The sequence below is a fragment of the Rhamphochromis sp. 'chilingali' genome (genome assembly GCF_963969265.1).
Source record: "Rhamphochromis sp. 'chilingali' genome assembly, chromosome: 5".
NCBI classification, from domain to species: domain Eukaryota; kingdom Metazoa; phylum Chordata; class Actinopteri; order Cichliformes; family Cichlidae; genus Rhamphochromis; species Rhamphochromis sp. 'chilingali'.
In genome coordinates, this window is record NC_137932.1 from 4920265 (window position 1) to 4933366 (window position 13102).

Sequence of the window (13102 nt, forward strand, 5' to 3'; positions counted from 1 at the left end):
ATAGATAATTATCAACCAGTTTCCCTCATATTTGGAAATGATGTCATTTGGTTCAGTTGCACAGCTCACATCAAACTCATGAGCAGAAAGGACTGCTGCTGCTGTGCTGAACTCCAAACAGCAGAAAGTTAAGTCTTCTTCATGCATGAGCTCAGCAGAACATCAGAAGAATCAGTTTGTCCAGAGGTAGCATACAGCAGCAGACAGTTCCCATCATTTGCACCCTCACTGCCTGAAATGCTCAGTTTGGTTTAGCTGCGTGCTGGAGGCAGAACACGCGATGTGCAAACTGCTGGTTGTGAATTCCCTTGTTACCTGTGCTGTTCTCACACTGGAGCATCACGTGGGCTTTGTACTAGGGTCTTGTCAGCTTTGATGACTGTCCAAGTCTGTACTGGCCTTCTCATGCGCACCTCTGTCGGGTAATGTCGACAAAAGTTCAAGGCTGCAGTTCATGGCTGAAAATGGCTAAAAATAATGTCTAAAAACCATGATCATATATATAAATTTAAATATAGTGGCACTGAGACATTAGCAATGGATCTTTTGGACTCTGTGTGCTATTGGATGCATTACAATTGTAGGGTCTACCTTGCAATATAAAGCCCCCTGAGGTGACTGTTGTTGTGATTTGGCGCTGTGCAAATAAAATTGAGTTGAATTGAATGGAATTAAGCAGATTGGAGTTTGGAGACCAACTCAATATGTTCAGTTCTTTACTGTGTTCCTTGAGGCACTGCTGAGCAGTTTTTGATCTGTGGTGGAGGAGATCCATGTGAGGACTCAAGGTTTTCCAGCTCCACACTGCATTGTGCATGGTTGTGCGTTGGTCTTATTTGGAGCCTACATACATACATACTTTTAGTCTTGATGTAACTTTTATTGTGAATTGTTGCTATAAAAATAAAACGGAATTGAATTCAATCCTGCATTGTTTTTGCACAAGTCATTGCAAAACCTAAAGCTTGTTGGGAAAAATCATATAACCAACTGCTTTTGGATTGTGTCAGTGGATTGATTTTTTTCCAATACAAATATAAAGTTTAATACTTAATATTATAGCATTTTAAGGATTACGCAATCCTTGGATGCAAATCTGCAGAGCTGTAAAAGGCTGATGGGGTATTGCTGTTACGCAGCAGGGTGGGCAGGCGGTGTGGACACTCAAGTTTGTGAATGTGATAACTCGAGAACGAAGCGACGTAGGATTTTGGAATTCACAGCATGGGAGCATCGACTGAAAATCTTTGACAATTTCGAATCTCAGTGACCTTGAGCTCAAGGTCAAAGTTAAAGGTCAATGTTTCTGAAAATCACCTCGGATTTTCAAATTTACACCATAGGTCCCTGTACTAGGAGGCTGAGGGGGATGTGTCTTGTACTTTCTTTTCACTGTGAAATGTTTGTATGCAACATGATCCACTTTTTAATGATTCATAGTGCATGGCACAGGAAAAGATTGTAGCTTTGGTTTAATGTTGGTGTAAGTCTTGGTATGCAAACTATGGGACACACATTTAGTTTTGTTCTGTTCTTTGTGTCACCCACCTCTCTGCAATACAAGAATGTTTTACTTTAAGGACTGGAAAAAGGCCACAGACCACAATTCAGGCATCAGTTATTTTAAACTAACAAAGGCAATGTAATTTTGTAGCATGTAAATTAAGAGTTAACTTCCTACTAAAAGCTGCAAGCAACGATGCTTTTATTGCTTGCTATCAGTGCACCATTTAGTCACAGCTCAGCTGCTGTTGTGCTTTGTTTGTCTCCTTGGTTAGGGTAAATGGATGAACTCTTAGTGGCTTGTATATCTTCATATGTTGGAGATGCTGGTGCTAACAGGTTGTGTAATGATGTCTGTGCTGAATGCTGCTGTAATAACCCCATTTGTCTAAATGCAGTATGACACGCACAGCTCAAAATGGAGAATGATGTTGCACATTACGATGCCTCCAGAGTCAGGTGTGTGGTCATGTGTCTGAGTGTGAATAATAACATTTTCATTTTAGGTGACAGTAGTGCTGTTTATGAGTCACAATGATGCACACGGAGGCGTCAAGAGGCAGAGTGGGAAGGCTGATCTGCACAGACGGGCGTGTGTGTTTAAGAGTGGGATCTTTGTGAATGAGAGGGAAATCACTCCCCGCCCGCCCTCCGTGTCTCCTCTGCCATCTCCCATTGGTGTGCGGTGTAATTAGAATTAAAATGTGCAGCTCATATGAGTCAGACGTCGTGCTCACGCTGCTGGTGCACGTGTGAGTATTTGTTTGCAGCTAAAAAAAAAGATTCAATCCCCGGGCCTGAGAGGATGAAATCGACTGAGAGCACAGGAAACGTCAAAGAGCCGTTTAACGTCGTCTCTGTCACACCGCTCACACTCGTTTAATCCCTTTTCTTTCTCCACCTTGCTGCGGGTCGAATAGCGTGACTGCACACAGGTGGGTGCTGATGGGATGACGGAAGCAAGAAATTAGATTGGATTTTACAGAATATAATGTGACTGGATGGGGAAAAAACATGCACACTGTAAATGATATGAGAATAAAATATAAAAATACTTTAAATTTGCATTCAAAGTCACATTGCATCATTCATTTAAATTTTATTTACATTTACACCGCGCTCCAAATTATTATGCAAATTGTGTTTAAGTGTCATAAAGATTAAATAAGTTGTTTTTCAATTAAACCCATGGATGGAATTGTGTCTCAGGGCTCTTTGGATGATTGAAATCTATCTCGGACACCTGTGATCATTAGTTTGCCAATTAAAGGAAAAACTACTAAAGAAGGATGTTCCACATTATTAAGCAGACCACCATTTTCAAGCAATATAGGAAGGAAAAATGATCTCTCCGTTCCTGAAAAGCGTGAAATAGTTGAGTGCATTGGACACGTAATGAAAACCTTAGACATTTCACGAAAACTTAAGCGTGATCACCATAATGTAGGAGATTTGTGGCTGAGTCAGAGCACACATGGGTTCGTGCAGGTAAAGGCACAATGAGGAAGGTTTCTGCCAGACAAATACATCAGATTAAGAGAGCAGCTGCTAAAAGGCCATTACAAAGCAGCAAACAGATATTGGAAGCTGCTGGTGCCTCTGGAGCCCTGCGAACCTCAAGGTGTAGGATTCTCCAGAGACTTGCAGTTGTGCATAAACCTTATATTTGGCCACCCCTAACCAATGCTCACAAGCCCAGAACTACAAGAAGACTAATTTTCAAACAGTCCTGTTCGCTGATGAGTGCATTGCAACCCTGGATGGTCCAGATAAATGCAGTGGTGGATGGTTGGTGGACAGCCACCATGTCTCAACAGGGCTGCAACGTCAGCAAGGAGGTGGTGGAGTCATGTTTTGAGCTGGAATCACGGGGAGAGAGCTGGTCGGCCCCTTTAGGGTCCCTGAAGGTGTGACAGTGACCTCTGCAAAGTATGTGGAGTTTCTGACTGACCACTTTCTTCCATGGTAGAATGAACAGAACTGTGCCTTCTGCAACACAACCATCTTCATGCAAGACAATGCGCCATCTTATGCTACAAGGAGTATTATATCGAACCGCCCTAATAGTTGGATATCTCTTACATACAGTCTGTGAGTACTCTAATCTTTTTTATTGATCTATGCTTTAAAAACCCATTTGTAAAGGTCTAATGAGATTTCATGGTTTCTCTCTCTTTTTATTTTATTTCTGTTGATGTCCTGATCTAAAGTGTAACCTGTGAGCTGAATACAAAGGTTTCCGCTTTTTTGAATTATGCCCAGTGAGTCATTTTGCCAGGTGGACACGATAATGTTGCAGACGTGTTTCAAGCACCAACAAAGTAAAACAGGAAACAGGATATAGCATAATTTCAACTGACCGCAAGTTGGAGTGCCACAGCAAAGATATTATTAAGCTTGAATAGTTTAATAACAAACATATTGCAGAGTTTGATTTGAAACATGTTTATACTTCATCATTATCATTCCACTTGGGTTACTGATCATCTACAGTGGAACAAAGTATGTTCTTTATCCTTTTGTTCTTTCTCCAGCATTGCTTTACTTTAGGTCATCGGTTTTACCACAAAGCTCAATTACACTCTCTCCCTCCCTCCCTCCCCCTCTCTCGCTGTGCCACACACATGCATGCTCACACACACACGCACACAGTCATGCTATGTGTTACACTGAAGGCCAAACCTCCTGCTGGATGCTAAAAATCAGGTTGCCAGGACTTAAACCTCGCTTTATCGCACTCTATTGTTCGCTGTCTCACTCACTTGCTCACACACTCACTCACTCATTCACCCACCTAACAGGATGACGGTGGGGTTTGGTGGGGGGTGTATGACAAGACTGTACAGTGTAAGTGCTGACTGGTTGTCCTTTCACCCTTGCTATCCTGGCTCTCCCTCCCTCCCTTTCACCCAGGCATTTGACTCTCTCGCTCCCTCTCTCCGTCTGTCTCCTCCTCTTTGCTCTCCACCAAATTGTTTTTTTTTAACCCAACCTCCTCCTGTATTTTTGATAAGCAGAATATGATTGCTTTATAAAGAAAAGAAAACAATGAATGACTTCAACTGGAGTCACTATTCAGCCATCTACTGCTGCCATTTCAAAGAAAAGAAAAAGATTCACACGAATGCTTTATTGCAAACAAGAGAGTGTCTGTTTGCTTCAGTCTCTTCCTCTGCCTGTGCTCTCAGTGAGTCACAGTAAGATTGTAAGATAAAAATGATGGTGCAGATGGTGTGCTGCGACTCAATTGCAATATAATGTCCTTTATTGATTTGACACTAGCCACTGTAGTGAGTTAGTCTCATATTCAGCTACTGGGAGTTGCTTTCAGAAAATAATGCTGCCATTGTGTTGAAAAGAAAAAACCCACGATGGGCTTTTCTCTTGTTTTAATGAGTTTTTGGGAATTATTGCTGGTATAATGCACACGACAATGAAAAGCAGATGCACTTGAGGAAATTGTGTAAAAAGTGAATTTAAATGAAAAAACACAAATCCACTTTTATTTTAGCTTCTAACAGCTTTAAACAGAAACACAATTTTCTTTTTACGTGTCTTAACAAATCAGCTCTGGATCGCCTTCAGTCTGTACAGAATGCAGCGGCAAGACTTTTAACTGGTATAAACAAGAGGTCACACATTACTCCAGTTTTGGCTTCTCTTCATTGGTTGCCTGTAAATTTTAGGGTTCATTTTAAAATTTTAGTTGTAACTTTTAGAGCTCTGCATGGTGAAGCTCCCCAGTATATCTCTGACCTGCTGAAACCTCATGCTTCATCCCGAGCACTTAGGTCTTCAGGTCAGAGGCTACTGGTGGTCCCATGTACTAGATTTAAAACACGTGGGGATCGGGCTTTTCAGGCACTGGCACCTAGGCTGTGGAACTCTCTGCCGTTGTCTTTACGCTGTCTAGACTCTACTGACTCCTTTAAAAAGCAGCTGAAGACATTTTTATACAAACGGGCTTTTAACTAATTTAATTAATTTTAACTTGTATGTCTGATCTTACTGTAAAGCACTTTGTGATTTTTATCTGTGAAATGTGCTATATAAATAAATTTTACTTACTTACTTTACTTACAATTTCTGGGCCCAGTACTGTGGTGCATTATTCCATATAGGGATCTATTGAAAGTTAAGAGGTTCGTGTACATATTCAACTCCTCCATTCAGTTTCTGCATGAGAAAGACTTAGGGGTAAGCTTGGGTTAGAAATAAAGGGCTAAAATTAAAAACAGTAAAAACAGTTTTATGGGTTTGTGTAATAGTCATGATTAAAAAGATTGACTTTTGGTTTGAAAGGAGAAACTAACACGTAAAAGTCAGTTAATTTCATGACCCATTAATACACCCCAGCCTCCTCCTTACAAAGGCTTCAAAGCCAAATACAGACTAAATATAAAAGACACAGGCAACGTATTGGAACATAATTTTAAAGCCTCAAATTTAGTGGCCATATCTGAACTAGGTTTAGGTAGCTGTCAGCTAACCCAAGACTCAGACAGCTAGCTTGGTTAACAAGTTGCATTTATTACTTGTTGCAAGATTAAATGGTATGCTGATGTTTATTAGCAAAAATGCAGCTTAAAGAAAAGTGTTACTAACAGAGAAACTGAGCAGCTAAAAAAGAAATCTTTAAATAAATGCCAGCGTTGAACAAGAGTGAACATCACCTCTAAATCCACGCTAAAGTAGTGCATAACTTAAAGGGTCAATGTCATTTAATTTATTGAGTTATAATAGAAAAAAATCACCCCTTTCAGGTTTTTTTGCCCTCTTGTTGCCTGCTTGCTTCCTTTGACGACCACTCCACTCAAAATACACCTTACCCCCACCTTTCACATCGGTGCAACAGTAAAAGAAACAAATTCCTGTACATTTTTACCAAATGATAATGTATCACAAACACCAAAACTCATGATTTCATAGAGGCAACAGAAGTTTGAAGAAGGCTGTTTGATGCAACTCACTGCAAGCAGACATTTGCTTCTAACTTAAGGTAATATTTTTTTCTCATAAACTAACAAATATGAAATTATTATCAAACAAGTAATAAAAGGACATGGCTGAAATTTCATTGGCATGACGATTTCTAGCCAAATGGCACTTTCAGCAGGCCCTAAACTGTGATTTTCCGGTGCCGTCGGCATCCAGCAGTTCTACAGCCAGTTCAATCAATGAAATTGCCTGCTGGCAAAACACAGCAGGACAGATGTGGGTGGTGTGTGCAGGTTGAACTGTACTAGAAAGAGACCACGGGTGTGTCTATTTTTGTGGCATGTCAGAGGATGCACAGTAAATGTGGCAGGGATTTATTGATGTTGAACTCACCCACCCAGCCAGGAGATTAGTTTGTGGCTGCACGCCGCTTACTGTACTTTGCTTGTAATCTATATGTGCTGAGATAAATGGAGCACGGGACATTAAAGAGGCAAACATGGGGCCTCGCATGCTCGAATTTGTGTGTCCACATTTCGTATGTTGTTGTATCCGAAGCCCCACCCAAGCCTGGCACTCCACCTCAGATCATCTGCGAGAAAAGATGGGAGCCATCAGATGAATTAAAATCTGTTGCTCCTCCTCTTTTTTCCCCCCTCGTTCTCGTTCTCTCCCTCCATGCGGACTTACGCATCCTTGTCTCGGCCAATCCGGCGGCTGGCGGAGGAGAGCTGCATGGTGAGGAGGAGGAGGAGGGGCAGGACCAGCAGCCTCCGGGGCTGGCAGCCCGCTGCTCTTCTCACAGCTGGGAGGGGAGAAGGGGAGTGATGGAGAGAAGAGGAGGAGGGAAGGTGGGGTGTGGGGAGGGAGTATGGAGAGGGAGGAGGTAATCCAATGAGACACAGAGAGGAGAGGCAGCGTGAGGGCAACGCCTCACAGCACCGGGAATCTCTCTCTATCTCCATCTTGCTCACCCCCCACCCCGCCTTTCCTCTGTGTCTGAAGCGTAAAAAACCAAAGGACTCTCATCTCCCATTCAGTCTTCTCTGTATGCTGAGGAGTGCCCTCATATTGAAAACACCTTTTTTCCCACCAAATGCTTCAATTTCACCTTTATTTTTACCGATTTTTACTTCTTTACCTGCTGCCAAAGGATGATTTGATGACCAAAAGTGACATTTTTTTCTGTTGACCTGCCGGGAGCCTGTATCTTTTACACGAGTCATCTTTGTTCTAGAGCTCACAGTTGCTGACTGTACACTGGCAGTGGGGAAATAGGTTAGTGTGCCTATCTGGTGCTGGGCAGGAGAGCTGATTGAACGTTCAGTCTGCCAGAGGAGGTAAAGAGGAGGGAGATGCCTTCCTGGTGGTAGCCTTCTGTAGCTCTGCGACTATTCGGGGAGAAGGTGACTAGAATGCTCCCGCTGAACTCCAACCTCTAGCGGAAGTATCAGCGACGGGATTTCAGGGGAGACAAAGGAAGGGAAAAAAAGCAACTGAGGCAACAGACAGACATTTGTTTTCAGTTTCTGGAGTCACTGAACAGGGTTGACCTGTGTGCACCTGCTGTCCGCGGACACCATGGATATCAACCTTCAGTCTCACCGATTTTACTTCCCTCAGATATACTGTGCTGAACCGGGGGCACAGCCACAGCTCACTGAGTTCAAAGTCAGGTAGGCATCCAATGCATGGTGGTGGGGGCGGTGTTTAGGATGGCATCCATCAGTAGATCAGATCCATCACTCACTGGTAAACGATGGAGTCATCCGAGGCTGATACCTCTAATTGCTTTTTCCATGCAAATTTTACTTACAGCATCATGATTGCATCTTTCACCAGACCCCCAGCTGCTGCTGCTGCTGCTGCTGCATATGAAACGCTTTCTGTGTATGATGAGTGCTGCTGTGAGTGGCTCATTGCCCTTGCAGGGGGATGGGGCTGCATGCTAATGTGTTTGCTAGCTGTGCAGAAAAGTGTCAGGCTCCTTGGAGAAGCAGAGGGCATTGACAGCCTATGAAGGAGATTGCCAAGTTTGGACAGTGCCACAGTTGTGCTGCATTTGCCATCCAGGAATCTATCGCCTTCTTATCGGGCGCCTCTGTGGCTTCTTTTGTTCTCTTCCTTTGCGCTGCTCTCTTTTTCTTTTTTGCTACTCTCTCCTCTCCAATCGCAGCTGAAAGTGCTCAGGGTGGCTTGTTGCACATCCACAGTCGACGCCTGCCGTCGCGCTCACAGACGCATGCTCAGACGTGCAACAGCTTTCCTCCTCTTTGTCTTGTTGAGATGTAATTGTGCTCGGACGGAGCTATTGCACTCGGGCGTGCAAGATCTGAGACCTGATGCTTTGTGACATACATGAAAAGAAATAGAAAATAATCTTCAAGCTCTCCTTATGATCTTTGCCTCTCTCATCCATCATCAATCTTTGCATGCACAGCTTGAGATGTCGTTATAATCTCGTGTGTGATACATTTGACAATTCCTCTGCTAACAGCTCTGATCAGTGCAGCTTTATGGGACTCAGAGCCAGAGTTTTGCCCCACTAAGCAGCTTTGACCTTGGCCTGGTCCAGGCTGGTGGACCAGCAGCTTTATTGGGCTGGAGCGTGTCACTGTCACAGCCTGGCCGTGCTCCCTGATGGCGCCACGGGAGTCTGAGGTCATTTGCAGCTCGGTAGCATCAGCGCGAGGAGGGAGAGGACAGAAAAGTGCAAAGTGAGAGCATCTGTTTCTGAAAGACAGAAAAGGAATAGCTCTGCTTCATCCACTTTACTCGAGCTGTCGTTGGGCATGATGTCATTATTAGATTTTCGACTCTAACATATTGGCTCACATTTCATATCTGCTGCATTTAGCCTGGTTAGTGTTTGTAGTTTTATTGTTATTATTAATGTTATTTTCACAGTGGTTTAAGCCCAGTAGACAGTTAAAGAGATTTCATCGACAGCGTTCCCACCCCTGTGAAATGTCCACATCAGCAAACCCCAGGAAATGTCAGTAAATATCAGCATTTTTATGCAAACTGTAGCCTTAATGAAAAAAAAAGTAGTCTCACTCATTTCTGGCTGTGCCTCACATCTCTATTACACGAGGGACGCGCGCACACACACACACACACACACACACACACACACACACACACACACACACACACACACACACACACACACACACAAACCCTGTGTGCATTTGCAGAGATTAACGAGGTTTAAAAGTGTAATGTGTTTTCACAAAACCAATTCAAGCCCATAAGCAATATTAATGTTTCACAAATCAGATTTTATGCAATGAATACTCGCTTAGAAAAGCTGAGCGTGGATTTGATGCACATTCATACTAAGACACTGCCGTATCTGTTCCTGTGTACACTAATCACTTTCACTCATTTTCTGGTAGTCTCCATGTTGAACCCCGCAAACAATAAAATCAGTAATGGGCAGCTTTACAAAGCAGCATCTCTAACTATATTCCTAAAAGGGTGGGCTTAAGCGATAATGAAACCAAGAGGAGCAGAGAGAAAAGAGAGGGAGAGAAAATATTAGACCAGTGGGGGGTGGAAGGGGGAGCACTGGTAAGCAGAAGGAAGAGAGAGTGAAAGCGTGAGGCAGATGGATGGAGGTGAAATTAGAGGAGAAAGGAGAAACCAGTGTGAAGGAGTAAATATGTGGCTGTTTGAACATAGACTTTGATGTGGCATACACCCTGAAAGAAAAACATGTGCAATGGATGCTGGGATATTAGCACCAGCTTCATAGTGGCCAAGCTGGGTAACTAGAGTATAGCCAGATAACCATGACAACCAATGCTGGCCAACGCATGAGAGCATAGATACGTATACAGTGCATGTATACATAGCAATGCACACAGGCTATGCATACGAAGAGCAAGAGCGCTTCTGTTTCAGTGCCTCCTGCAACTACAAAAAACCCTTCTTATTTATTGTGCAGACCCAGTGCACTGATATTTATTAAAGAATAATAAATCATAGTTTCAGTTTTGGATCGCCCACTTAGTATAGTCAATATGCCAAGTCTGTATATTTTAAGCAACGTCCACATATAAATTGTTTGTCTGTCTTCCACTGCAACCAGTTCTGACTCTCAGCTGACCCCAGACCTGGCCAGAAGCTCCTTCTTGTCTTTTTATAATGTAATGTTTCTAATGTTAGTGTTGATGCACTTTAGCAATCATTTTCAATGTGAGGAAGACAAAAACCAACAAAAGTCATTAAAATCATTAAAAGCTATTTGGCTAGGTTTAGAAGGAAAATCAAGGTTTGAGTAAAATATATATTAAATACACATTAAAGGATAAACTTGGATGACTTTTCCCCCAGTTTAAAACTTCTGATAAAACTGTGATTTTTCCTGTTTTGGCCTCGCTCTTGATAGAAATGGGCCTTGATGGCCAACTCTCCCCTTCAGCTCTCTCTCTTCGTTCACCTTGAAAGCCTCAGACTTAAATCCAAGAGCTGCTGTAATGTAAGTTATTGCTTGAGGATTAAGTCATGGGATGAGGGAAGAGGCTTTCTGTTTTTCAGGATTCTCCGAGGAGACTAAATGTCTGCGTTGTTCCGCACCGTGGCCTGACAGATTAGTGATGGAGTCTACCACACATGCATGTCAAACATAAGAAAGCTCCAATGGAAATCTGTGAAATATTCTAGGTCAGTGACTCTGGTGACTGATGATCTTTGACACAAACATGAAGGATGCTACGGCTTGTTCACAGGATTGAGTCGCCCAATTACAGACACTTGCGAGTATGTTTTATGCAGACTGTTAGGATTTTCCATGGAGAGCACTTAACCTAATGGCCTTTAGCTAATGCTCAACTATAAAAGGGATCATATGTAAACATGTCTGTGCTGACTGTAGTCCTTGTGTGTCGGGGGGTGGGTGGGTGCACAGTAGGCAGTTAAATGGCATCATGGGTGAGAAGGAGCACACCCTCTGGGCACAGCTACAGCTTTCTTTTTTTCCTTTGAGGGATGGGAAGGTACATATTTTAGACATTGCCAGTCTTTATGCTCCAGCTATGCTCTCACCTTCAACCTCCTCCCTGTTGGGAATTTTTTTTCCCTACGTCAAATGGAGACGCATGCATTTTTTAAAGCTGCTCCCACTTCTCGCTCTATTTCCTGTCTTCCGTATCTCTCTGCCTCCTCGATTTATCTTTTTTGTTTCCATCTTAATTTCTGATTCTCTTCTGTGATCCTCCTCTTTTCTCTTCCCTTCATTTATTCTTCATATTCTTGCCTTTGTCCTCTTCTTCCTCCTCTCAGCATGAGGTCCATCCATTTGAGCCCCTGGGTTGATCTGCAGCTTGACTGACCTCCCTAAATGCATGCACGCGCTTACCAGTGGCAGACAACCAAGTTTTGTTCCTCCAATATGTTTACAGCAGTGCACAGCTTCACTTGGATAGAGACAAGGGCAGCCTCGGGCTCTTTGCTGAGTATTAAAGATTCCAGCAAATGCTCATTAGAGTAAAATCAAGGTTCCCACGAACAACTAGCTAGACAGGAAAGTCTGGCTTCTTGCTGCAGCCTTTAAATCCACACCTGCAATAAAGATGAAATGCTTTTTAAATCTGGGCTTTAGCATTTGGGAAATATGCTTATTTGCTTAATTGAAAATTGATAGCACTCTTGCACGAATAAAGAATAAATAGATCCACAGCCAGCACTCTGCATAGCATGAGAAATGTCATATCTTTAGCTTTACAGGTACTGACATGTCATAGCTATAAAGTTCTCCATACAAGCAAATATGTTTCCCTAAAGTGTCCCTGCAGGTCTCACATTTCATCTTAATGTATCTAATCTCAAATCCCATAGTTTGTTTCGGGCTGCCATCCACTCATTGGGGATCTGTTGACTGTGTGCTGTCTCTGTCAGTGCTGTTATGTCAGAGGATTATCGAAAGGTTGTTCAATCCCCGGCTTGGACAGTCTCAGTCGTTGTGTCCTTGGGCGAGACACTTCACCTGTTGCCTACTGGTGGTGGTCAGAGGGCCCGGTGGCGCCAGTGTCCGGCAGCCTCGCCTCTGTCAGTGCGCCCCAGGGTGGCTGTGGCTACAATGTAGCTGCCATCACCAGTGTGTGAATGTGTGCGTGAATGGGTGGATGATTGAATGTGTAAAGTGCTTTGGGGGCCTTAGTAAAGCGCTATACAAATACAGGCCATTTACCATTGTGCCTTGCAGAGACATAAAGGACCATCCGAAGTCTTAAATCCTCTGTCGCTGAGATTATTTTTCAACTTTCTTCTGTCACTATAATGTAATCCAAGCAGGGTCAGACGGAGACAATCCTCAGTTTAATTCCGTTGTTCCACCTGGTGTCTCGTCTCTCTGATGGGAAGATAAGTCAGAAGTGTGCAGGATGGTGTAAAGGCAGCGGTTTTGCTGACTGGAAGTCCTTACAGCTTGTAACAGGGCAGCCCTTAGCGGCTGGAAACACAGTGAGACAGACCAAGGCAAGTGTAGTGGAACAAAGTATTTATTTGCTATATGGCTCTCCTTAAAACAATTAACTTGTCGAGCTTCTTCACAGCACAAAAATCCCCTAATGACAACTGGCAGCCTTAAATATGTTCAGCTGTCACAGACTTAACCATTATTCCACTCTCAGGTAAATTCTTAAATCCCAACCTTCCA

The 13102-nt window shown here is 43.1% G+C and overlaps 1 protein-coding gene across 3 annotated transcripts in view; it reads left to right on the forward strand.

Annotated features, from left to right (window-relative positions):
• evlb (Enah/Vasp-like b) overlaps nucleotides 1-13102 on the forward strand; it is a 55295-nt gene that overhangs the window by 4981 nt on the left and 37212 nt on the right. For 2 of the 3 annotated variants that reach the window (XM_080883610.1, XM_080883611.1), the window contains exon 1: nucleotides 7423-8117. The exons of the other annotated variant lie outside the window; for it this stretch is intronic. In XM_080883610.1, the coding sequence (XP_080739736.1) occupies nucleotides 8023-8117 (95 nt within the window). In that variant the 5' untranslated portion in view covers nucleotides 7423-8022. Of the gene's footprint in view, nucleotides 1-7422; nucleotides 8118-13102 lie in introns of those variants that run through there. 3 annotated transcript variants of the gene reach the window in all.